Source organism: Pseudonaja textilis, chromosome 2 (assembly GCF_049901715.1).
Source record: "Pseudonaja textilis isolate UNSWEBS1 chromosome 2, rPseTex1.2, whole genome shotgun sequence".
NCBI lineage: Eukaryota > Metazoa > Chordata > Lepidosauria > Squamata > Elapidae > Pseudonaja > Pseudonaja textilis.
Genome location: NC_141991.1, coordinates 167,864,800 through 167,888,530, shown reverse-complemented (window position 1 = coordinate 167,888,530; position 23,731 = coordinate 167,864,800). Strand labels below are relative to the sequence as shown.

At 41.3% G+C, this 23,731-nt stretch overlaps 2 protein-coding genes across 5 annotated transcripts in view; one reads left to right on the top strand and one right to left on the bottom strand.

The window, feature by feature from the left end:
• The window catches only part of IDUA (alpha-L-iduronidase), a 64,080-nt gene that overhangs the window by 36,223 nt on the left and 4,126 nt on the right, over positions 1-23,731 (bottom strand). Inside the window, exon 3 of one of the 2 annotated variants that reach the window (XM_026712720.2) lies at positions 491-573. The exons of the other annotated variant lie outside the window; for it this stretch is intronic. Within the exon in view, the coding sequence (XP_026568505.2) occupies positions 491-573 (83 nt within the window). The remainder of the gene's footprint in view (positions 1-490; positions 574-23,731) is intronic. 2 annotated transcript variants of the gene reach the window in all.
• On the top strand, positions 7,522-23,308 carry SLC26A1 (solute carrier family 26 member 1). Of its 3 annotated transcripts, XM_087926391.1 has the most exons (5): positions 7,522-7,870; positions 11,580-11,675; positions 14,190-14,285; positions 16,660-17,288; positions 19,578-23,308. In XM_087926391.1, exons 4-5 carry the CDS (start codon positions 16,683-16,685, stop codon positions 21,078-21,080), a joined length of 2,109 nt encoding a protein of 702 aa, XP_087782517.1. In that variant the 5' UTR covers positions 7,522-7,870; positions 11,580-11,675; positions 14,190-14,285; positions 16,660-16,682; the 3' UTR covers positions 21,081-23,308. The 3 variants fall into 3 exon arrangements, with proteins under 3 accessions (XP_087782517.1, XP_087782518.1, XP_026568503.2); XM_087926392.1 differs by lacking the exon at positions 11,580-11,675; XM_026712718.2 differs by lacking the exons at positions 11,580-11,675; positions 14,190-14,285.

Here is a 23,731-nt window from a genome sequence, read left to right as displayed (position 1 = left end):
CTTTACTTCAGTTTATATGTATTTTCAGACTGAATTTCCTCCACTTAAAGACTGTTCGTGGGAGAGTTTTTCCTCCACCCAAAGGTAACTAGACATTGGGGGCAAAATTGGAGGTATTAAAGGGACTTTTCTTACATATGTGACTGTGTTGTCTTTGTGCCATGCCTCGGGTCATCACAACGTGTCTATCCAGTACTAGCTATTGATTTTCCTGGATCAGATATAAAACAATAATTGTTCAGCAGTGTGAAGTATAAGCATTTTAATGCTAACATTATTTGCAAAGGCTGTGTAACTTCCAACTGCCCTTTGTCCTTAAGGAAATGTAAAAATATCCATCAGATATGGTGGAAGTTTAACTTCTTGAATTGCAACATTTACTTGTTAACTTTTTGTAGTTATCAAGATAAGCAAATGATTGCACATAACTCCAAATACCTTCACTTAAACATTGTAAAACAGAAATAAGAATTGTCTGGTTTATATTTACCAGGACATAGCTTGTTTTCCCAAAGAAGATTCATAAAGTTATCCAGGTTTGTGAAATTGTAGTGAAGTGTCCCATTTATCATCCTGAAAAAGAAATTGCAGACCTTTGACAGCTGTTTGAATTGAAAGTTCCTCCTTCTCACCCTCCCAAGTATAATTTCACAAACTTTTCATCAATAAGATAAAGGAGCAGCAAATTACTAATTTACAATAGAGTTTATGCAACTGTATATATCAGAATAACTTTCCATATGAATTCATCAGCTAGCTGAATGGACTTCAGCAGAAAATGGGCGTTGGTCTTACCTGACACGCCATTTCTAGTCGAGCTGCGAGGATCATCCAGAGAGTGGGAGGTGCTCCAGTCTGCGTCTGTGTAGGCTGAGCTTAATTATTAGGGAACGCTCCGCCCTCTGTCACGTGGTCCCTTGTAGCGTTCCCAGTTTATGCGAAGTCGAGAGAGGAGGAAAGTCGTCTAACTCTCATCTAACTAGACTTAAAGTATCATTGGCTGAAACAAGGTTCCCCCAGACGGAAAAAAATAAAAAAGGGTGGGGCTGGATGATCCTCGCAGCTCGACTAGAAATGGCGTGTCAGGTAAGACCAACGCCCATTCTCCCTCGAGCTGCTCGGATCATCCAGAGAGTGGGACATACCAAAGCTTGGCTGTCCTACGGGAGGGAATCCGTCTGGGGTGGAAGCTCCCCTGGGTCCTCGATGACCCGCTGGAGGACTCGTCTACCAAACGAGGCCTCAGCTGACGCAAAGATGTCAATCTTATAGTGCCTAATGAAAGGGGAGGGGGAAGCCCAGGTGGCGGCCCGACAAATGTCTGAGATTGGAGCCTGGGTGGCCCAGGCCGCAGAGGTGGCCGCACTCCTGGTGGAATGCGCCGTAACCCCACTGGGAACTGGCAAGGCCTGAGACGAATAAGCCTTGGTGATGGTGGCTCTGATCCATCGCCCGATGGTGGAAGGGGACACCTTGTGGCCTAAGGACTTGGGCTGGAAGGCGAGAAATAAAGACTCTGACCTTCTAAAGGGTTGTGTGCGGTTAATGTATATGCGGAGGGCCCGCCTGACATCTAGGGTGTGCCATCGTTTCTCCCTTTCCTGCGAAGGATTGGGACAAAAGTTCGGGAGTGTAAGCTCCTGAGCCCTGTGGAAGGCTGAATTGACCCTGGGCAAGAAGGTCGGGTCGGGGCGTAGAACCACCCGATCGGAATGGAAGATACAGAGGTCCTTTCTCACCGAAAGGGTAGCAATCTCCGAAATTCGGCGAGCCAAGGTAATTGCCACCAGGAATACTACCTTAAAGGTCAAAATTTGGAGAGAGGATTCTCTAATGGGTTCGAAAGGAGGTTTGGTGAGGGCCACCAGGACCTTGTTAAGGTCCCAAGTGGGGTACCGGTGCACAACAGGGGGGCGGAGGTTAGTAGCCCCCCTTAGGAAAGCCCTGATATGGGGATGGTGAGAGAGGGGACCCAGATTGTCACCAGAAACGACAGTTGAGAGGGCCGCTACCTGACGTCTCAGGGTATTAGGAGGGAGACCTTTCTTGAGCCCATCCTGGAGAAAATTCAGAATCTGGGCCACCGAAGACAAGAGCGGGTTGACCATGGATGAATGGCACCACCTGCAGAAGCTGACCCAGGTGGCATTGTATATCCGATTGGTTGAAGGCCGTCTGGCGGCCAGGATCGTGTTAATGACCTGGTCAGATAAATTCTCCTTCCTCAACTTTTCCCGCTCAACCTCCACACGGTTAGTTGGAGCCATTGGGACTCCGGATGTTGAATGGGCCCCTGAGACAGGGAGATCCTGTCCGGAGGGATTCTCCATGGGGGAGACACCGAAAGGTTGCGGAGGTCCACAAACCACGGTCGCCTGGGCCAATAGGGGGCCACTAAAATCAGATCTGCCTTCTCCTGGATCAGTTTCTGAATGACCCTGGGAAGCAAAGCTAACGGGGGGAAGGCGTACAGGAGTCCCGGGGGCCACGGACAGCGAAGTGCGTCGTGATTCTCAGCCCCGGGGGAAGGGAATCTGGAGAAGAACCTAGGGAGCTGGGTGTTGCGGGGGGATGCAAAGAGGTCCACTAACGGGAGACCGAAGATCATGGTCACCTCCCTGAAAAGGGATGGAAGAATTCGCCACTCGGACTGGTCCACAGTGGCCCTGCTTAACCAGTCCGCTGGGTGTTTGAGGCCCCCGAAATGTGTACTGCTTTGATCGAGAGGAGGTGACGCTCCGCCCAACGGCAGAGTCTCTCGGCCTCTCTCATCAACCGAATAGACTGGGTCCCACCTTGCCTGTTGACATGGGCCTTGGCGGTAATATTGTCCGTGAGAATAAGGACGTGCCGCCCGCGTACCTGAGGCAGGAAGTGGCGCAGGGCCAGGTGGATGGCATGGAGCTCCAGCCAGTTTATGCTGCAGGCCCGCTCTGCATGGGACCATTTGCCCTGTGTTGTAAGGGACTGGATGTGAGCGCCCCAGACGCTCGGGCTGGCGTCTGTGGTGATGGCGAGACGCTGGGGATCTTTGAAGAGATGACCCCTGTTGATGGCAGGGTTGGTCCACCAGAGGAGAGACGAGAGGACCTTTGGAGGTACCTTGATGGAGGATTTTGAGTTGCTTCTGCCGGACCTTTGAAACGGAAGCAGGAGCCACTGCAGGGACCTGGTATGAAGACAGGCCCAAGGAATAGTAGAGATGCATGAAACCATTTTTCCCAGTAATTTAGACAATTCTACTAGAGAAGCCCTCTTTGATCGTTGAATAACCTGAATTGAATTTCGAATACTTTCCGGAGAAAGGAACACTTTTTCCTGCACCGTGTCAAGATGGCCCCCAAGTGGGCAATTCGGGTAGAAGGGACCAGTTGGCTCTTTTTTTGGTTGACCAGGAAACCATGGGCGAGGAAGGCGGAGAGGGTAAGGGATGTAGGATTTCAGTTGATGGAGCCACCAGATAGAGGACCTGGTAAAGAAGGAGGTTGCGGTGTGCCCAGGCGTCAGCTAGATGAGCCCGATGCAAGGCCAATTCAGACCTCCTATCCTCGGGTTTGAGGGCCTCCAGAGGATCACTCGGGGAGGAGGAAAAGAGACCAACAATGGGCTCGTCCACCTCCGGGGTATTGAGGAGGGAGCAGAAACTCGGTTCGAGGTTAAAGAACCTCTTATCCTGTGTGGATGGGGCCGGAGGAGCCCCCGTAAAACCCACTTGGTTGGAAACCAGATCGTGGAAAATGGGAGCGGGAATCACATCCTCGGCCACCATGGGCTGCTTGAACATTGCGTCCTCCGGTTCCTCCCCAGAGGAGAGGGGGACAGGGGGAAGTTGAGTGGCCAGGCCCGAGGTGTTCTTGGCCTTGAACAAGATGGACTTGAATATGTGGGGCTTGAATAACCCCACAAAGGAAGGTTGGTCGGGGGTAAGGCCCTCATCCTCCGACAACTCTGCTTCCATCGGGTCTAAATCTGAAAAAGGGTTCCCCATGGAAGGTGGATCCCCATTCAAGGTCCTCCTCCTCCTCCTCCCTATATTGGTCTAAAATTTCCATTCCCTCCTCCGGTTCCCTTTCTGGAAGAGAGCTGGCCCCCTGGGAGGGTACCTGACCAGGAGCCGGGTCCAGGGTGGGCCTGGACCTAGTTGGCACCGGCTCTTGCGTGGGAGCCGTCTGAGGAAGGCTTGATCCGGCCATCTGCTGCATGCCTTGAGCTATCCCCTGTCGAATAGCCTGCTCCATCCAAGTTCTCATGCACTCAGGCATCTCGATCGTGGGCGGGTCCTCCTGTCTTAGGCCAGCGGCCGTGGGAGTGAAGGTTGCTTCAGGCATCCGGCTGGTAGCTGGTCCAGGGGCGTGAGACTCCTGGGATGAGCTGTGCCTGGAGAGAGGGGAACAAACTGGAGGGGAGGGGTGCCTGGAAGTAGAAGGGGCGGCTGGAGGTGATGGTTGAGTCACCCTAGAGCGCCTATCGAACTCCCTCTCTAGTGCCTTATGACGCCTTAAGGCGTCCCTTTGAGAAGCCTTAGAAGTCTCCTGGGAGGTTTCCTTAGACTGACTGTGCACATGATGGGACTTAGATTTCGCCTTCAAAGAATGGCGAGAGTTCGGGTTATCATCTGCCATGGTGAAACAACAGAAGTATCGATAAGAATAAATATAAATATATTTATGTACAGGCGGTTGGCATGCCTAGGATACGACCTGGGTAAGGCCAGGTATCCAGAAACTGGCCCGCGCCCCCTTTTGGAATTTGCAATGAATAATCTGAAAATATGACCAAAAAAGGAAAAAAAAATTTAAAAAACTGCCACAGATATAGACTTTTAATGTACAATTATATCCCACCGGGATAAGGATCCAGGAAAACACACTGCAGGGACAGTGATGGAAGCTAAGTCTCTCTAAACAAATCTGAGAGAGAATAAATGCCATTGAATGAGATTGGATTACCAATGTAAGGAAATATGAAGATATCCTGTATTAGACTGAATAACAACCTGGCAGTTGGTAAAAAGAAGAGAAGCCAATCAGCCAAATCAATGCCAGCAATACAAGGCCTCAGGCAGCTTGCTGCCCCTCAGGGAGGGAGTGGCTGCTTTTCTAATTCCCTGCCCTGAGTTCTGCTGCAGGAGCCAACACTTACACCAACAAATAAAAGTAAAGGACAGCTTTTTTTCCCTTCTGGGAGAGGGAGATAGAGAGATCAGCCCTACTAGGCCTGGGAGCCTAAGTCTAGGGCCAGCAGAACGTCGCAGCAATAGGAGGCCTGCAAAATGTCGCCTGGCCACAAGGCGGCGCTCAAAATGGCGGCCGCTTGGAAATCTAAAGCAAAAAAACCGAAGTGGGCGGCTCAGGGAGGGTGCGTCCTGCGAGCCCTGAGGGCGAGAGCGCTGAAATCGCCTTTGTCTGGGCGATTGGCGTTAGTGGGGGGAAAACCAGAATAAAAAGGCTCCGGACCTCTAAAGAGGCACAAGGACAGCAAGGCAGGAACGGAAAGAAAATAAACGGCAGAGTGGGGGGGGGGGGGTGTTAGCGCTAAGCGCTGCTAAGCCACCCGCTCAGCCCCCTGGGGGTGAAAACGCACACCCCTAAGTCTCAAGACCCCCACAGATGCGCAGAGGCTAAGGAAAAAATAACTGAAATCAAACCTGTAACTGAAATATTATCCTGCTTGAATCAGCCAAGAGTGGAAGCTCTATCAAAACACACAGCCTAACTCTGCGAAGGCTGAGCATAAACTGGGAACGCTACAAGGGACCACGTGACAGAGGGCGGAGCGTTCCCTAATAATTAAGCTCAGCCTACACAGACACAGACTGGAGCACCTCCCACTCTCTGGATGATCCGAGCAGCTCGAGGGAGAAAGATGAAATGGAGAATTAAAAGAATCCCCATACACTAGCCTTCTTTAACTTGGTGCATCCAAAGATATTCAATTATAGCTCTAGAATTTGAAGCCAGCATGCAGAAGGCTGAGAGAGATGGGGGTGGGGAAGAGGGAGCAAGGGAGTGGGAGAGAGAGAGCTTTCTATATGCTGACTGAAAACAAAATGAGAAGTTACCATATGTACATACGCATATATTATTGGGGAAATTTAATTTCTAATATTGTTTCCTTTCTATAAAAAATCTCATTACTAAGTTGCCTTTTATGATACAAGGACAAGGTATTTTTTTCTTATTTAAGGAAAACAAAAGTTGTTGGAGTTATACAAAACCCTAGATTTCATGAAAGCATTCAGACTTTGATGACTTGTATGCTGGAATCATTTTTGGTTGCCCCATTAAGCAAATACGTTTAGTTCATATTCTGCGGTAAAATACATCCTTACAATAGATAATTTAGATTGGTTAACTGCATACAAGCCATGTGCTGAGTTAAACAGTATTAAACTTCTGACATGTAAACAAATATTGTAATTTGTATCAGTTGAATTCATCTCTAAGTGTCATGCAGACCACAAAGTAAATGTATTATATTGCAGAAATGTTAAACATTTCTTCAGACTACATAGTAACACAGGTAACATACTGTGAAAAAAAATATCTTTTACCATCTTTATCCAAAAAATAACCAAATATTTAAAATTTGCATATGGATGTGGCTAACACATTGTTCTCTAGATATGTGAGCAGTAATGAGATGGACCCTAACTCAATCATGATTGAAACAACCCACTGAAATCAGTAGTGTGAGTTAATCATGACTAGCTGAATCTAAGTTTGGATCAAATTAAATTATCATCATACAGTATATTTGAAATATACACATGAAACTGGTTCACACACGACACAGCTCATTTATAATAGAACTGAGGGTGTTCTGGACCAATGGCAATACCTTTGTATATTAAAGAAACCCACAAGTTATATAACAGTGATATATACATGGGAGGAGGAAGAGGAGGAGGTGGTGGTGATGATCCTGACCTTCTAAGGAGACTTTTATCTTGTATTTGGCCAAGCTCTCCAGGACCAAGGACAGCTCTATAAAGAAAGATAAACATTCCAACCAACCTACAGCTAGCTGCTGGCTGAATGTGTGACCCCCTCAAAAATTATTACAATAAGCAACAAGACTTCAATGTTTCCAGCCAGCTTTTATCAGTCTAATTAGAAAACTCTCATGTACTGAAAAACAGAAATTCCAGATTCTGGTAGGTTGAACTTTGGTTCTTCAAACTTACTTCTCTGGGTTTTGCTTTCTGTCATTCCTGCTTAATCTTTTGTGAAATCAGAAGGTGCCTTAAGTAGAATCAAGTCTGAGGCTTCAGGCTTTGGAAAAGGTGGAAGAGGAAGAAGCCTGATGAGTAAGGAAACAGTAGAAGGATATTTTTGCTCCAACTGTATTGCAGTCCTAAGAGCCTAGAATTTTAATGTAATCCCACTCCAATATCAAGTCTGATATTTAATTTGAAAGCAAAAGGAGTAGAAGGAGAAACTTCAGAAGCTAGCTCCTAAGGAAACAACTTCCAACTGTTTAGCAATGCTTAGGAATAGCGAGTCTGACCTCCACATTTCATCTGAAGCAGCAGAAGGAAGCTGTGTGTGTATCTTGGCTGCTCTTTCTCCTTCATCCAACAAAATCCCTCCAACGGGTTTCTCAGCACTGAAAGCTAATAATTCTGCAAACCGCCACTGCAAAATGCCTATGAATAAGCAAGGCACACATAAAGATTCAGAACTGAGAGTGGACAAAGAGAGCTTTCTATCTGATCAAAATAATGCGGCCTGCTATTTCCTGTTTCTCAGACAGCCTAGCTCAGCTAGCTAATTCTCCATGCTTTCCTCGGCAACGGGGACAGAGTGAGAGGGAGGGAAAAGAAGAGACATGAAAATCAAAGAGCCTTACAGCTCCTTGCCTGATGGAGGTATGTTTCTATATTAACCTTCAGTATTTTTACTGTAACTCAGTATTATTCATTCTGGCATTCTAAGGAGGGGGGAAAAAACCAATAGCAGAACTGAAGCAAAACAGAACTGTCTCAACAAGATTTTTAATCAGGAAACAAGCTTGAAATGACTATATTCATACTATCATTTTGTTGATACATTTCTGAATTCAACCTCGAGCTACGAAATCTGAAATATGGTAGCAGAGTGTTATCTTTTGATAATTATTTTTGTTGTTTTTACTAATGCTTTAATTACAGCTTTATTGCATGTCTCTTTCTTACTGGACCGTAAACCACAGTGAGTCAGTTTGAATTCGGCACTCTATAAAGATAACATAAGTTCTGCTTTAAATATGAAATACAAATAAGCATTCAATAGCTCTGCTTTTTAAAATACTTCTTCCTAGTATGAGAATGAATACTCAAATGTCTGGACTGAACGCTTATTGCTATTCAGCTATAATACAACAGGTATTGGGCAGCCAACTTCCACCAGAAATGGAAGTGTTAAAATTTTCTTTGCAATATACCCTTTGGTCTAAGAAAAGTAAGTCCTTAGGTAGGGAGAAAAGAATTGCAGAAATTAACCTTTAATGGTTAGCCCACAGTGGACAAACGACATTATTTTGTCCTTAGTTAGCAAGGCATTATATTATTACATTATTAAAGTTTGAACCAGTGACTCAACCCTATTCTTGGTTAAAAATCAATGATGAAATAACGGTTTCACAAATTTAAAATTAACCATTGTCAGGTTACATGTTATTTGGATGCAATACAACATTGGAAATGGCACCAAAGTTCTAAATTCCAGCAACAAAAAGTCATACGGTACATAGGAGTAACTTTTTAAGGGATAAAGCAATATAAATTCATTAATCAACAAACTGACTCAAAAACTACAGCCAGAGGTAGTTCTGGATATTTCACTACAAAAGTTTTTTAGGGTGATGAAAGGAACCATTCCTATGACTAGATGCATTTGTTATCATGGAAATGGAAAAGGCAAAGTAGATTTCTTCCTTGTTTTTTTTTTTACAGGGCTTTCTTTTTATAAAAGATTCTATTGCAGTTTCACCCAAACCATAATTTCGGACATTTTGCAAAATATAAGTTATGAGAAATTTCTTGATATGACATTAAGATGAGTTGAAGAATTTGGAATGTGAAAGCGGGATTTTAATTATTTAGGATGCAAAGTGTGTTGCCCTTTTTTAATGTGTAAAATTATTTTTATTGATCCAAATTTACATTCCTTGTCTCACACAGCACTATTTGTAAAGCAAACTAAGCCCAACCCATGCCTCCTTTATTTAGTGAGATTCTGCAGTAGAAGTGGAAAAAGGGCAGCATCTGGGTTTTACATAGATACCATTTACATTGACCAGGGCGGAACAAACTATTTGGCATAGTTTACATAACATAGCCAAGAAATGGAAATCCATAGATTGCATCTTGCCAAAAGTGCTTCATAGGGTTGTTTTATTCCTAGCAGAATTGTTCTTTGTTTATGGTTAGGCAACCCCAAATAATGTCATATAGGTGGCATGTTTTAAATTCCTAATTTTGCTTCTGTGGATAGAATAGAAGGCAAGCCAGATCTGTTTATTACAAGAAAAAACGTCTGCAGGCCTAGACTGGGATCACAATTTTATTTTGCTTATGGTGGGCATTCTAATATTTAACACATTCAAACTGATCTCCCTCTATGAATCCACAAAGGGTGTCTTGAGTTGCTGTAGGTTTCCCAAGCCACCTTCTGTCACCCCGCTTCCTTGATCACATTCTGGAGATCTGATGCCAGATGGAGATCATCCAAGGGTCTTTCCAACTTTCCATCTCTTATGCAGATGATTGATCACATGGTCCATTGTATCAAGGCCACGCTCTGATTAAATTTCACATACTCTTCTTTGAGGGCTCCAGTGTTTTGAGATTGCCCAGCAGAATCCTCTTAAGTGTTCTTCTCTTAGCAAAGGAGGGAGGCACCACGAGTTTCTGTACCTGGAAAGAACAGGGATGGATCCTCTATAAGCTATAGAGGTTTCCAGAAGATAATTGGGGCTTACAGCTGATAACTGGGGATGTGTAACATTGATCAAGTTCTCTGGGAGCACAGAATATAGGAAGTAGCAAGTAAAGTGCGAAGGTGGATATGTTGTTGGATACCTTTCCTGCTAGCAAGTTATTATTTATTTATTTATTTATTTTTGTCAATTGCTTCCAAAATAATAGGTATAAGTAAAAACATAGTTATGAATACATGGATACATGTAAGAAAAATTAAAAAATAAAAATAAAATAAACAATAGGGTGAACGGTAGGCACATTGGTGTGCTTATGCACGCCCCCTACAGACCTCTTAGGAAAGGGGTGAGATCAATAGTAGAAGGTTTAAGGTTAAAGTTTTTGGGGTTTGGGGAAGAGTATTCCAAACATTGACCACTCTGTTGCTGAAGTCGTATTTCCTGCAATCAAGTTTGGTGTGATTAACTTTGACTTTGTATCTATTGTTTGCTCTTGTGTTGTTATGGTTGAAGCTGAAGTATTCATTGACAGGTAGGACATTGCAATGTATGATTTTATATACTATACTTAGATCGGACCAAAGGCGGCATAGTTCTAAGTTTTCTAGATCTAGAATTTCGAGTCTAGTGGCATAAGATATTCTGCAACGAGTAGAGGAGTGGAGAACTCTTCTTGTGAAATATTTCTGGACTTTCTCCACTGTGTTAATATCAGCTACGTAATGTGGGTTCCAGACTGATGAGCTGTATTCGAGTATTGGTCTAGCAAATGTTTTGTATGGTCTACTTAGTAGTGTGATATTACCAGAGAAAAAGCTACGTAGGATTAGGTTAACAACTCTTATCGTTGATTATCTATGAGAGTTTAACCATGAGAACTGTAGGTGGCTCTGGAAAGTCAAAACGATAATGCCTTTGCTTGAGAAGAAGGGCCAGGGCTGACATGATAGCAGTGTTCCAATACCTAAGGGGTTGCCCCAAAGAAGAGGGGGTCAACCTATTCTCCAAAGCACCTGAAGGCAGAACAAGGAGCAATAGGTGGAAATTAATCAAGGAGAGAACCAACTTAGACCTAAGGAGAATTCACCTGATAATTAGAATTAATTATCTCCAGAATTGTCTCCAGAAGTTGTGGGTGCTCCGTCACTGCAGATTTTTTAAGAGAGATTGGACAACCATTTGTCTGAACTGGTATAGGGTCGTGATGGCAAACCTATGGCACGTATGCTGGAAGTGGCACGCAGAGCCATTTTTGCTGGCACGCAAGAGGTCACCCAAAAGAGCCCCACTGTGCATGCACATACATGCGCCCCTCTCACCAGCCAGCTGATTGTCGGGTATCTGCCGTGCATGCATGGAGGGAGATGCACACACATGCACAGGGGATCGTGCGCGCATGCACAGGGGGGGTCACATGCTCATTGCATCATGGGTGCAGACATGCGAGCGTGCGTACATGCACTTTCGGAACGCGACGTGGAAAAGATTAGCCATCACTGGTATAGGGTATCCTGCTTAAGCAGGGAGTTGGAGTAGAAGACCTCCACGGTTCCTTCCAACGCTGTTATTCTGTGATCAGAGCAAACAAATTGGTACGTGGGAAGGAAGTCAAACCTGCCCTGCCATTCAATCTTCTCTCTTTCCTCACATTTTCACAGTTACTTCCGGGGCAAAAGGTGAGACATTGCGTTAAAACAAAAGATAACAAGCTTGACAAAGAGGCGGAGACTGGCCAAAGGTGGTAGCTCATTCAGGTAAGCATTCCTTTCAGGATAAACAAAAAATAAAATAAAATAAAATCCCTTCCTCTGTGTGATTGCAACCTCCAACCACAATATTACTTAAGTAGGAAGCTAGCTGATGTGGTTAAATGAACAGAGAAATACCACAAGCCTAACTATCTAGCATCTCCTTTTGGCCATGCAGCCAACTATAGTTACCAAATATAGATAGTCCTCAATATCCAACCACAACTGAGCTCAAAATTCCTGTGGCTAAGCAGGGCAGAGAGAGTTTTGCCCCATTTTATGACTTTTCTTGCCACAGTTGCTAAGTGAATCACTGTAGTTAAGTTAATAACCTGTTTGTTAAGTGAATCTGGCTTCCCCATTGACTCTGGCTTGTCAGAAGGTCTCAAAAGGGGATCACATGACCCCGTGACACGGCAACCGTCACAACTATGAGTCAGTTGCCAAGTGGGCCTGAATTTTGATCATGTGACCATGGGGATGCTGCAACAGTCATAAGTGTGAAAAACAGTCATAAGTCACATTTTTCAGTGCCGTTGGAACTTGGTCACTAAGTGAGCTGTTGTAAGTCAAGGGCTACCTGTCATTCCTAGTGGGCAGGCTTTGTTTCTGGGAGGAACAAAGAAGAAGTATAAAAGTAATCACTTGACAGCTGTAATTCTGCTGCAATCTTCAAGTGCTGTTCCTTCGCATTAAGGCTGTCAAATAAACGCCATCTCTGCCTCAAGCAACTTGCTTGTTCTGTGATAGGACCTGGCCTCAATTCGAACCCAGAATTGTCTTCTAACAAGCGGTTCTCTCCACTTGATGCCGCCCTCATATTCTAGAGTGGAACTTGCATTCTCTCACTGGCCATGGCAGTGGAAGTTATAATCCTAATGCCCCTTTGGAAGAGATATATTTCTCATTCTGAAATTTATACAGCTATATTTTCTGAGTTAATATGTAAACCAGAAAAGGAATGTGAAAATGGAATGGTCCAGGCCAGGAGCTGGAGAGAAAAACATTCCAGGATATATCCCTAAAGAAGAAAGGTTTGGGCAACAAATCAGAAGGTTTTTGAATGGTTTGTTCTAAGCCAAGGCAAGAAAAACCAAAAGTACACATATAGACTGGACTATAGACTATAGATTCAGTAAAGGTACTATTAAAATAAGTAAAAATTTCCAGACATATATTTATCTAATTTAACAGAAATATGAAGTATAAGAATCCAGATGAATAGATATATTCAAACAATGGGTATAACTAATTTCTCAAAAACAGCTAATATTTCACTGTTTATTTAGTTTTTTGAGAGAAATCTAAGTAACAAATACAAGGCTGGTTAGCCCTAATGTTCGGTGGATTCCAGCATTAAGAAAAATATCAGATATGGGTTTCCGTCCTCACATCAATGTAATTACATATTCCCTCACCTCATTAGTTCTGATTGACACCTGAAATTATTGCCTAGAATACGTAGTTTTAAATTTCTGCAATTTTCTTACGTGTTCTGTCATAAGGCAAATGCCAGTTTTATCTATCAAGTAGAATTCTGTGGCACATGAAGGCATACATGTTGTCTTGTGAGCTCTGGATTGGACTAATATTTTTATTATTTATCAAATTTATTGGCCACCCATCTTACTGGAGGGTAATTCTGGATGGCTTACAACTGTGATGGTGAACCTATGGCACATGTCCCAGAAGTGCCATGCAGGGCCACCTCTGCTGGCGTGCAAGCTGTCTCACTAGCTCAGTTCCACTACGCATGGGCACATGCCTCCTGCCAGCCAGCTGATTTTGGGGCATCTGCCGCGATACGGGAGGGCGCATGTGGGAGATGCATATGCATGCAGAGGGGGGCGGGGGGGGGGTGTCATGCGTGCATTGCATTGTGGGTGCACTTTTGGCACGCGACAACAAAAAGGTTAGCCATCACTGGCTTACAACATTAAAACAAAGCTGCATAAATAGAATACTACAAAACTATAAAAACATAAAATATACAAGTAATGTCTATTATTACTATGGATTTTTGAATTTTCTATTTAAAGTAACTGAAGCTATATCTTAAAAGATAACCTCATTTCAATTATTGTTGTTACAACAAATGTAATCACTGCAATCTAAATGCTAAAAAAATAGTAGAATTTTTTTGCTGGTTCTTCAGTAGATTAAGACAGCTACGTCCATCATATGAAAATAAGCACAAGTGGTTTACTAAAAGGTTCATCAGGATAGAGAACCAAGTTAGTAGGACTGCTCTTTAATTCATAGCTTCTTCCAGTTAGAAAACCATTGGGTGGGTGGAGGGGACTGGATCAATTATTACACAGTCTAAAGGAATATTGCTTGTTTAATATTTACCATTAAACTTGAGCAATTTAAAAGATTTGGAAAAAAGACAAGACGAAACATGAGGAAACGTCAGACTGCACTTTGTAATCCTTTGTTCACGCTCTTCAATCTTTACCTAGCTCAGACTATTGCTTGTTTGCGTTACCGCCTACATGTATTAAAAGGTATCTTCTACAGTCTTTAGTGCTGACTTGCTTCGATGCAGTTGATCAGGAAGGCAGTGAGATTCAAGTGGGCTTGTCGTTCTCATACCTACACTACAGAACAAGACAGGTAAGAATAAAGCTTTTTTTCTCCCCCATTTCACAGATGAAGAAACCATATGTGACTGCAGCAGCAGATTCATTAAAACAAGGAATAGAGGGTGTATTTTTTTAATCAGAAAAAGTAAGATTTTTTTTTAACGCAGTACAAGATTTTATACACCTATGGCTATTTACAGTACATCTGGTGTTTTGCAGGACGTGGAGCTCAGTTTTCTTTGAATAAACTTCAAGAGAATCCTTAAAAATAAGTGAAATTTTCTCAGAACCATAACTGTTGAGAATTTACGTGATATATATATATTTAAAAAAATCTTAAATGCGGTTCAATAAAATCTTTCTTCCATTTTTGCCCAGCAAGAAGTTCTAGATACTCTCTTTCTGGTGGACTATACAAAGTTAGGAAACTTGCATACCATTTCTGTTAATTTATAAATATGTACTCTTTCTAGTATAAGCCAGCCACAGATTCTCAACCTGTGGTCCATGTTCCTAGTAGGGTGTGATGTCAACACAGTGGGGTCCACGAAGAGTTCAAAAAAATGTTATGATTTAAATCTTGAGTTAAGTCTTGGAAGTCCATGGACATGGACCGTGGCCACAAAAGGTATTTAAAGGGGGTCCATGGTGAAGAAAAAGTTGAGAACCACTGGAATAAGCAATCTGCATAATTTAATTTAGCCTTAAATTTCAATAAACTTGCTATCAAGGATGTGGTTCATGATTCTTTTAAAGTGGAAGAAGAGTTCATTCATGTTATTTTATTATTTGATCTTTAATAGTTAAGAGCTAATGTTATCAATTATGTACACTGTAAAATGCTCTTCCTTCCTATTTCTCTCAACTATCAATACTCAGCTTACTTAAACCCGGGGAACATTAAGAGCAGCTGATTGCCTTCTTGGGAGCTTAGAAAAGCTCCCAAGCTTAGTATTGGGAACCATCCCAATACTGTTTTTTTCCATCTGTGCTTCCATTCTGCTTTTAATATAGATTATAAATACCCTAGGGCTCTGATAAGACTGAGCAAAAATATCTAGAATAAATATTATCCCTGTATGGAGATGTGTATATTAAAGGTTGACCTAAAAACAGGTTATTTGGTGCACTAATCTTCTGGTGGATGCAATGAGATTTTTAATTAGTGGCTTTACAATCCATGCCTATACTCTTAAACAATATGGTATATTTATTCTGAATGGATCTCTGATTTATCCAAACTAAAAAACTAGAATGCTTATGCTTTTATTGCAAAGGTCCAGAATAAGGTGACAAATGAAAGATACTTATTGTTGTGAAGTAACCCTAAGCCAATACACTTGTCGATTATATATATGGCCCCAACCAATATTTACTCCAGGACTATATAGTACAATTTCCGTATTTTGTCCAATTTCACCCCCATATACAAAACAGATGCCTCTCTGTTCATTAGGGGATGAGCGGGTGAGACCATACCTGATGATACCAAAAATACTACAGTCAAAATCTGTGGATTCATCATTTTCATTTGATTTTTTTTAAAAAAAATACATTACATTTTGAAAATAAAAACAGTATAATAAAAAAATTAAAAAATAAAGTCATAAATCATTACGATCATTAAGAGAGTCACCCTGTGACAGGATATATCTCCATTGCAAATTGCAATCATGTGACTTTGGGATGCTGCAACAGTTATACATGTGAGCCAGTTGTCAAGTGCCCAAAATGAGATTGTGTGACTGTGGGGGAGATTATCGCAGTCACAACTTTAAGGATGGGTTGTAGATACTTTTGGGGGCTCCATGTACCTTCAACTGGTCATTAAGCAACTGGTCATTAAGAAATTTATTGTCTCTTAGCAGATATGCATTCTATTTTTCACTGAGTATTACTTTTTTATAATAAAACTGGCAATCATCAACAAAAATCACCATTTGTGGCCTTCCCAGGTGGCTTCCGTAAAGCAATGGAGGAATTGTGATTTGCTTAACAGCCGTGTGACTCACTTAACAGCTGCCTCACTTAATAGCAGAAGTTTCAGTCCCAAGTGGGGTCAAAAAGTTGAGGACTGCCTATATTGCTTCAAAGCTGTGCAACTAATTTCTCACCTAAGTTTCTATTGTGCATAATGGTTTTTTTAAAAATCAGACAATGTAATATGAATTTATGACCATCATAAAAAAACAAAAGAGATTTTCTTTCTTGCCTCCACTATCATGGTAAACTTAATATTTTAAAAAGTTGGTTCGACTGACCCAGAATCAATTTGATTAGGAAACATGTTGAATAAAAATAATAATGAATATTCAAATAATGCATCGGTTTGCTTGAGTCCCATTATAAGAAAGCGGCAGGTCTTTAACGATTACATTTCAAACAGTAATCTTTCTGAATTACAGGAAGTGATTAAAGCTGGTCCAGAATGAAGCAAAAAATGGAAACAGTCACAACAGAAAATGGATCTCTTCTCCAGTTTTACATGGAAAGAAAGATCCCCCAAAAGGTCAGCAAAACAGCAGTTATCAAAAACCAGCTAAGAAAAAAATGTTCCTGCAGCGTGAAAACAATGAAAAAGGCCATTCTGGATTTCTTTCCCGTGTTACAATGGCTTCCCAAATACAACTGCAAAGAATACATCTGGGGAGATGTTATGTCGGGACTGATCATTGGGATCATTTTAGTTCCTCAAGCAATAGCCTATTCTTTGTTGGCTGGCTTGAAGCCAATTTATAGCCTTTACACCTCGTTCTTTGCCAACATCATCTATTTTCTCATGGGCACCTCCAGACACGTGTCTGTGGGCATTTTCAGTTTATTAAGCTTAATGGTTGGACAGGTTGTGGATCGAGAATTGCTGCTGGCAGGATTCAACCTGAATGACGACCCACAGCAAGGTGTTGGTGACCAGGCCCATTTGAACTTCACGGTCTACAATTTTACCCTTGGGGTGACAAACAATGAATGTGGGAAAGAATGCTATGCTATTGGGATAGCTACAGCACTGACCTTCATGGCTGGAGTTTATCAGGTATGGTTTTTCCCTGCCAATCCTCAACCTATATAGATTTGCAAATGTAAACTGAAAGTGTGGTTCATCTTAAGAGGCAAATATTTCTAGAGAAGTCTTAGAAATAAAATCTGATCCTATTCTTATTCCAAGCCAGGAGAAAGATGCAGGAGAAATGAATTGGAAGCAGGCTGAAGTTGGAAAGGAGGTCTCCATTTATTTGGCAGCCAGAAACAACAGTGACAATAGCATGTTTCTTGGGCGTCTGACAAATTGGGGTTGAGAGTGGATGGTGCTTTTATACAATTTGGGGGACTTTGTGATTGACATGCCTATTTCTGTCCTTTAACATTTTAATGGCTGTTGCCAGATTCCTATGGGGTCATGTAAGGGTCTTGACTGGCTCTATAGGCAAAAGGGGAAATGCAAATCCTAGGTGTTTTGCCTGTCTTGAGCTAAAACTGTCAGTTTTGGCTCCTTGTCTATTGTGCTGCTTATTCGGAGCTGCTGGATGCCCTTGGTTTACTAATAGAGTGGCCTGGCTTTATGAATGAATACAAAATCTAGTCACAAAGCCTAACCTTTTCAGGCCGCTACTTGAGGCTGTTTTCCTATAGCAGAAAGACAGGGGCAGCTTTCTGCCTTTGTTAAGGAGATTTTTCTCCTCTTTTCCCTTAGGGGAAATATTTTATTCTGCCTCTTTTAATATTTTGTAGAGTATTTTATTCTGGGGAGGGGAGGACCTTCCCACAGAAGCAAGGAGAATCCCCGTAAGAACAATTAAAAACAATCAATTATCAAACAGAAGCATAGGAGAGTAAAAGATAATTTTGTATCTCTTGTATTTGCTGCAAAGGAAATTAGTGAGCTTCTTTCTTTCTTTCTTTCTTTCTTTCCTTCCTTCCTTCCTTCCTTCCTTCGCTCTCTCTTTACTTTTTTTAGTTTATGTTACTTTTTATGGGTTTTGTATAACTTTTAATAAATGTTAAAAGACAGATATAAGCCCGGTGAAACAAATGAATAGTAAACATACAGAGTAACAGAGTGAATGCTTGTAATTAAAGGGATTCTAGAAGAAGGCTTGGCAGATCTTTTTGTGAAGATTCAAATTAAATTACTTGGACAATTTATTTCATTTATTTATGTAATGCAATTCTCAGCCACCAAATTCCTCAGCAATTTTGATTGATTTATATATACAACAACAATCCAGCCTAAAACACCCAATTAATAGACGACTAAATCCACATCACAAAAGGAAGAAACAATTTGACCATGAGAAAGCATGATTTTTTTTTTAATCTGCTGCTTTATGTTTTTGTCATGCAATTATTTTGTCTGTCTGTTTTTATCTCATCTGAGTCAGACACCTGGAGAATATTAAGTGAGCCTTTAAAGAAATAAATACAATTTATTTATTTAAATAAACATTTAAAAGCTAAGGAGAAGAAGTATACAGGCTGTTTCCCTTATTATTTTACTTATCTAAAATCCACACTTGGAAATGTAAAGCTTCTCCCAGCTGCTAGGCCGGAAACAGATAAGAAGTCACTCAAAGATAAAGGAATTTCTGATAACTAGATTTTTTTTAAAAGCAGAAAATGGGAATCAGGGTAATATGAAACAATACCTTATCAAATGTAGACCTATTTGCAGTGAAATCAAAATTGAATTTCTTGTACCTTTTTCTCCTACATGCGCTGTTTGAAATCATTATTAACGTCTTTCTCTTTGGAATGGGAAGACACTTATCTCTTGTTTTGCAAATAGACTAATCTGTTTTTAGGTTGTGATCTTCTGAAAGCTAAGTTTCACACTGAGAAATAGGTTTGCCCCAGGGGCAAAATCTGAAGTTTGCTAAATGTACCCTACATCTGGATTTAGGGATAGTTCTGTATAATTTCATACATACATCTTACTCTTTTCCAGTGACACATCAAGCCAAGTCATAAAGAGACTTCTGGGGGGTAAAGTAGGTTGAAGAAACATGGGACAAAAATGGTTTGGCACAATTGTAACTACTTACATAATTTATCCAAAGAGTAAAGGCAGGTATTTGGGGAGTGAGCTTACTTTAAAAATGTCAAATGTGTGATGCACAGATAAAACACTTTTGTAATTGCATACTCTTATTGTACTAATAATTGTATGGATAATTCTATTATGTTTCCTATTTTTCTGTAAAATTGTGTTCTTTGGTCTGAGATAATCTGGGAAAAAAAATAAGACAATCTAAAATACCACAAAGATAGAAACATCTTCCCGCTGAATATTCCAAGCAGCGTTGACCTGATCTGGTTTTTCTTGCAGGTCCTGATGGGAATTTTTCATCTCGGGTTTGTATCTGTATATCTTTCTGAACCAGTTCTGGATGGATTTGCCACGGGTGCTTCGTTAACTATTTTAACAGCTCAAGTTAAATACCTCATTGGAATAAAAATCCCACGCGCCCAGGGATATGGGCTCTTGATTACCACTTGGGCTAACATTTTACCGAACATTTCTCAAGCAAATCTATGCGATGTGATCACCAGCGCTATCTGCATTGCCGTACTGGTCACTGCGAAGGAACTGGGTGACAAGTACAAACACAAGCTCAGGATCCCTCTCCCCACAGAGCTGGTGGTAATTGTGATTGCCACCCTGGTATCCCATTATATGAAACTGAAAGAAGTTTATGCATCCAGCGTATCGGGTGAAATTCCGACTGGATTTATACCACCTAAAATGCCCAGCTTCCAACTTATGCAAAGAGTTGCTGTTGATGCTCTCCCACTTGCCATTGTTGGCTTTGCTTTCACCGTTTCACTCTCCGAAATGTTTGCCAAGAAGTATGCCTATACTGTCAAGGCCAATCAGGAAATGTTTGCCATTGGCTTCTGTAATATCATTCCAGCTTTCTTCCACTGTTTCGCCACTAGTGCTGCTCTGGCTAAGACCCTGGTCAAAACGTCCACTGGATGCCAGACCCAGGTATCCAGTGTTGTGAGTGCTGTGGTTGTACTGCTTGTGCTGTTGTTCTTTGCTCCCCTCTTCTACAACCTACAAAAATGTGTTTTGGCTTGCATCATAATAGTGAGTCTAAGGGGAGCCCTGAGAAAATTCAAAGATATTCCTCAACGCTACCGCCTGGACAAAGTAGATGCCCTAGTTTGGTGTGTTACCATGCTCTCATCTGCTTTGGTCAGCACCGAAATGGGGTTGTTGGTTGGAGCTATTTTCTCAGTCTTCTGCATTATTGGCCGCACCCAGTGCCCACATGCTGCCTTGTTAGGGCAAATTGGGAACAGTGTCTTCTATGAAGACGACGAAGAATATAAAGACCTTCTCCCAGTTCCAAAGATCAAAATCTTCCGTTTTGAAGCACCACTTTATTATGCGAACAAGGACTTCTTCCTAAAGTGCCTCCACAACAGGACAGGGCTGAATCCTGCACTTGAAGTTGCCAAAAGGAAAAAGTCCAGGAGGAAAGGGCAACAAAATCTGGATAATATATTAGGACGGAAAGAAATGGCACCGTGCTTGGTTGCGGAAGATGGTGACTTTCATACAATCATCATCGATTGCTCTTCTATTCCATTTTTGGACACAGCTGGGGTCAGCGTATTGAAAGAAACATTCAGAGACTATCAGGAACTGGAGATCAGCATACATTTGGCTTGCTGTAATCCTTCAGTGATATCTTCCCTGGAAAAAGGAGGCTATTTTGAGAGCGCAGACAAAGACATGCACGAATTGCTGTTTCATAGTATATCTAGTGCTGTCCAGTTTGCAAGAGAGAAGGAAATTACAACGGATGACTCTGTTGTTTAGTCCAGTAATTGGCAGTTTGGAGATTTTGTGTTCATTGTAGACAGATTGCGGTTTCAACATGCTTGGACTGGGTGCTTCCTTGAGCCCCGTTTGGTCATATGGAACACATTTCCAAAGCTTTTAGGTAAGCACTGTAACCCCCAAATGAAATCTTAAATCAAATAAAGTTAGACAACGTTGAATATAACTATAAACAAAAACAGTTTTGTTCTAACTCTTGATCATTGGATAGTGTTTTGACCCCTGATCTTGTTCTTCCTCTCCCTGTTCTTCATTTAAAGGAAAGAGACCAAAAGCTTCCATCCTCAGTGTTGAAAAAAGGAATGTTTGCCATTATGTTCAATCTCATCTGACTTATATCAAGTGTTTCTGTAAACAAATAAGGTTCAAGGTGTTGTTTCCTACCATAATTTGTTAACTTACTACAACTCATTTTTGTAACACTAAGCCATTCTTTAGCAATATATTTGCCTCAAGATATACTGTTCTCTTAAGTCTTCTTTGATGAAGGTTAGGTATTTCTTTCATGGAGTCCTGCACTTCTTTTTCTTTTCAAAGTTTCTTTTTAAGGTTTCATCCAGCATTGGATGAATGAAGGCTCTATTTCTTGATTTATCTTAATGGTAATTTAAGATAAAAGCAAGAAACACCAGAAGTTATGTTCAGAAAGGATAAGCCACCCAGAGACAATAGCTTCGCTTACTTATGTTGGAGGTTCAAACTTTGCTTGCTAAATTGCAGATCATCTTCTCCTAAAACAATTATTTTAAATGTGTATCCTATCAGCCAGAAACAGCTCACAGCTTTTTGTGATTAAAGGAAAAATTGATATCTTTCATTGTAGTAGATAGAAATAGTCTTGTTATCTAGGGCAACTTAGCCAATAACAGAGAAGACTTAAATGTATTTTTTCTAAACCATAATTACAGGTAGTCCTTGATTTACGACACACAATGGAGCCCAAAATTTATGTTGTTAAGTGAGATAAGTGGTTAAGTGAATTTTGCTCCATTTTATGACCTTTCTTGCCACAATGGTTAAGTGAAACCCTGCAGTTGTTAAATTAGTAATATGGTTGTTAAATGAATCTCTCTTCCCCATTGACTTTGCTTGTTAGAAGGTCACAAAAGTTGATCACATGACTCCAGGACACTGCAAATGTCATAAATAGGAGTCCATTGCCAAGTGTCTGAATTTTGATCACATGATCATGGAGATGGTGGTGTGAAAAACGATAAGTCACTTTTTTCAGTGCTTTATAACATTGAAGGGTCACTAAACAAATGGTTGTAAGTCGAGGACTGCCTGGACTTAATTTTGGTGACCTAGGAGAGGTCATAATGGCAGTGTTCCAATTATCTAAGGCAGGAATGTAAAACTCAGGACTTCTCCCCCTTCGCTAAACCAGGCATGGGTGTGGCCAGCACGTGATGCATCCGGCCCGTGAGCTGGGAGTTTGACAGCCCTGATCTAAGGGGCTGCCACAAAGAAGAGGAAGTCAACCTATTCTCCAAAGCACCTGAGGGCAAGACAAGAAGCAGTGGATGGAAACTAATCAAGGAGAGAAGCAACTAAGAACTAAGGAGAAATTTCTTGACAGGACAATTAATCAATGAAATGACTTGCCTCTAGAATGTGGATTCTCCAACACTTAGTTTTTAAGAAGAGATTGGACAATGATTTGTCCGAAATGGTGTAGTGGGATTTCCTGCCTTAGCGGGTGTGTGTGTGTGTGTGTGTTGGACTAGAAGATCTCCAAAGTCCCTTCCAACTCTGTTATTCAGTTATAAAACAGTGTTCCAGTCAATCTCAGTTTCTGATGACTACATGGCACGTCCTTGTGGTTTTCTGGGCAGCAACACAGCATGGCTTCCAGCCCTTCACAGCGTAGTTTCTAGCCCAAAAATACCTTGATGGTTTCCCATCCATGTATGAAGCAAATCTGACCCTACTTAGCCTATAAGTCCAAGTCACATCTGCAGCAATTTCAGGATATATAGTATTCCAAAATTTCTGTTGAAACCCAGGAATAGCTCTGAAATACTTTATGCAATAATGTGCCTCTTAGTATAATGAGCTATGTAGGCTATTCTCAAACACTTAAAATAAAAATAAAAAACCAGAATGTATGATTTCAATTTTAGGATCTCTTTGTAGAAATTGATCTCTGATTGGAAGAAACTTTACAGTTCTTTTTCTATACAGTTGTAAAGTTCCTCCTTCCTACATTTTGTCCACTGTGCTTTATTTATTGTGTCTCAATTTTCTTCCCTTCCTTCACAGAATTCATTACGAAGTATTTACTAAGGCTCTTTGTGTACTTTTACAATTACATCATTTTATAGTACAAAGGGGAAATCACCGAATCACACATCAGAAAGTTTCTGTCCAGATATCCTCAACTGCTTTATAAAAAAATAATCCTCCATCTTCAAAGAGGCTTCAACTGACAGCCAACAAAGATTAGTAAATTGAACGTGTCTGCTGTAATAGATGAATTGGTATCTCTTCTGAAAAACACTGTGCATATCATGTACATTTAAGGAAATATTTTCTATTGTTTCTTCAGGAGTTCATAATACTACACACCCCAAATTGCAATACTGACACACAGTCTTTCAATTTTAATTCACTGTCTGAAAAATCTCTGA

Bases quoted from the DNA above. Each gene is read 5' to 3' on its own strand.
- SLC26A1 (XM_026712718.2), top strand. From the start codon at position 16,683: ATGAAGCAAAAAATGGAAACAGTCACAACAGAAAATGGATCTCTTCTC. The intron at 17,289-19,577 runs GTATGGTTTTTC...TTTTTCTTGCAG, and splicing joins TCATGGCTGGAGTTTATCAG to GTCCTGATGGGAATTTTTCA.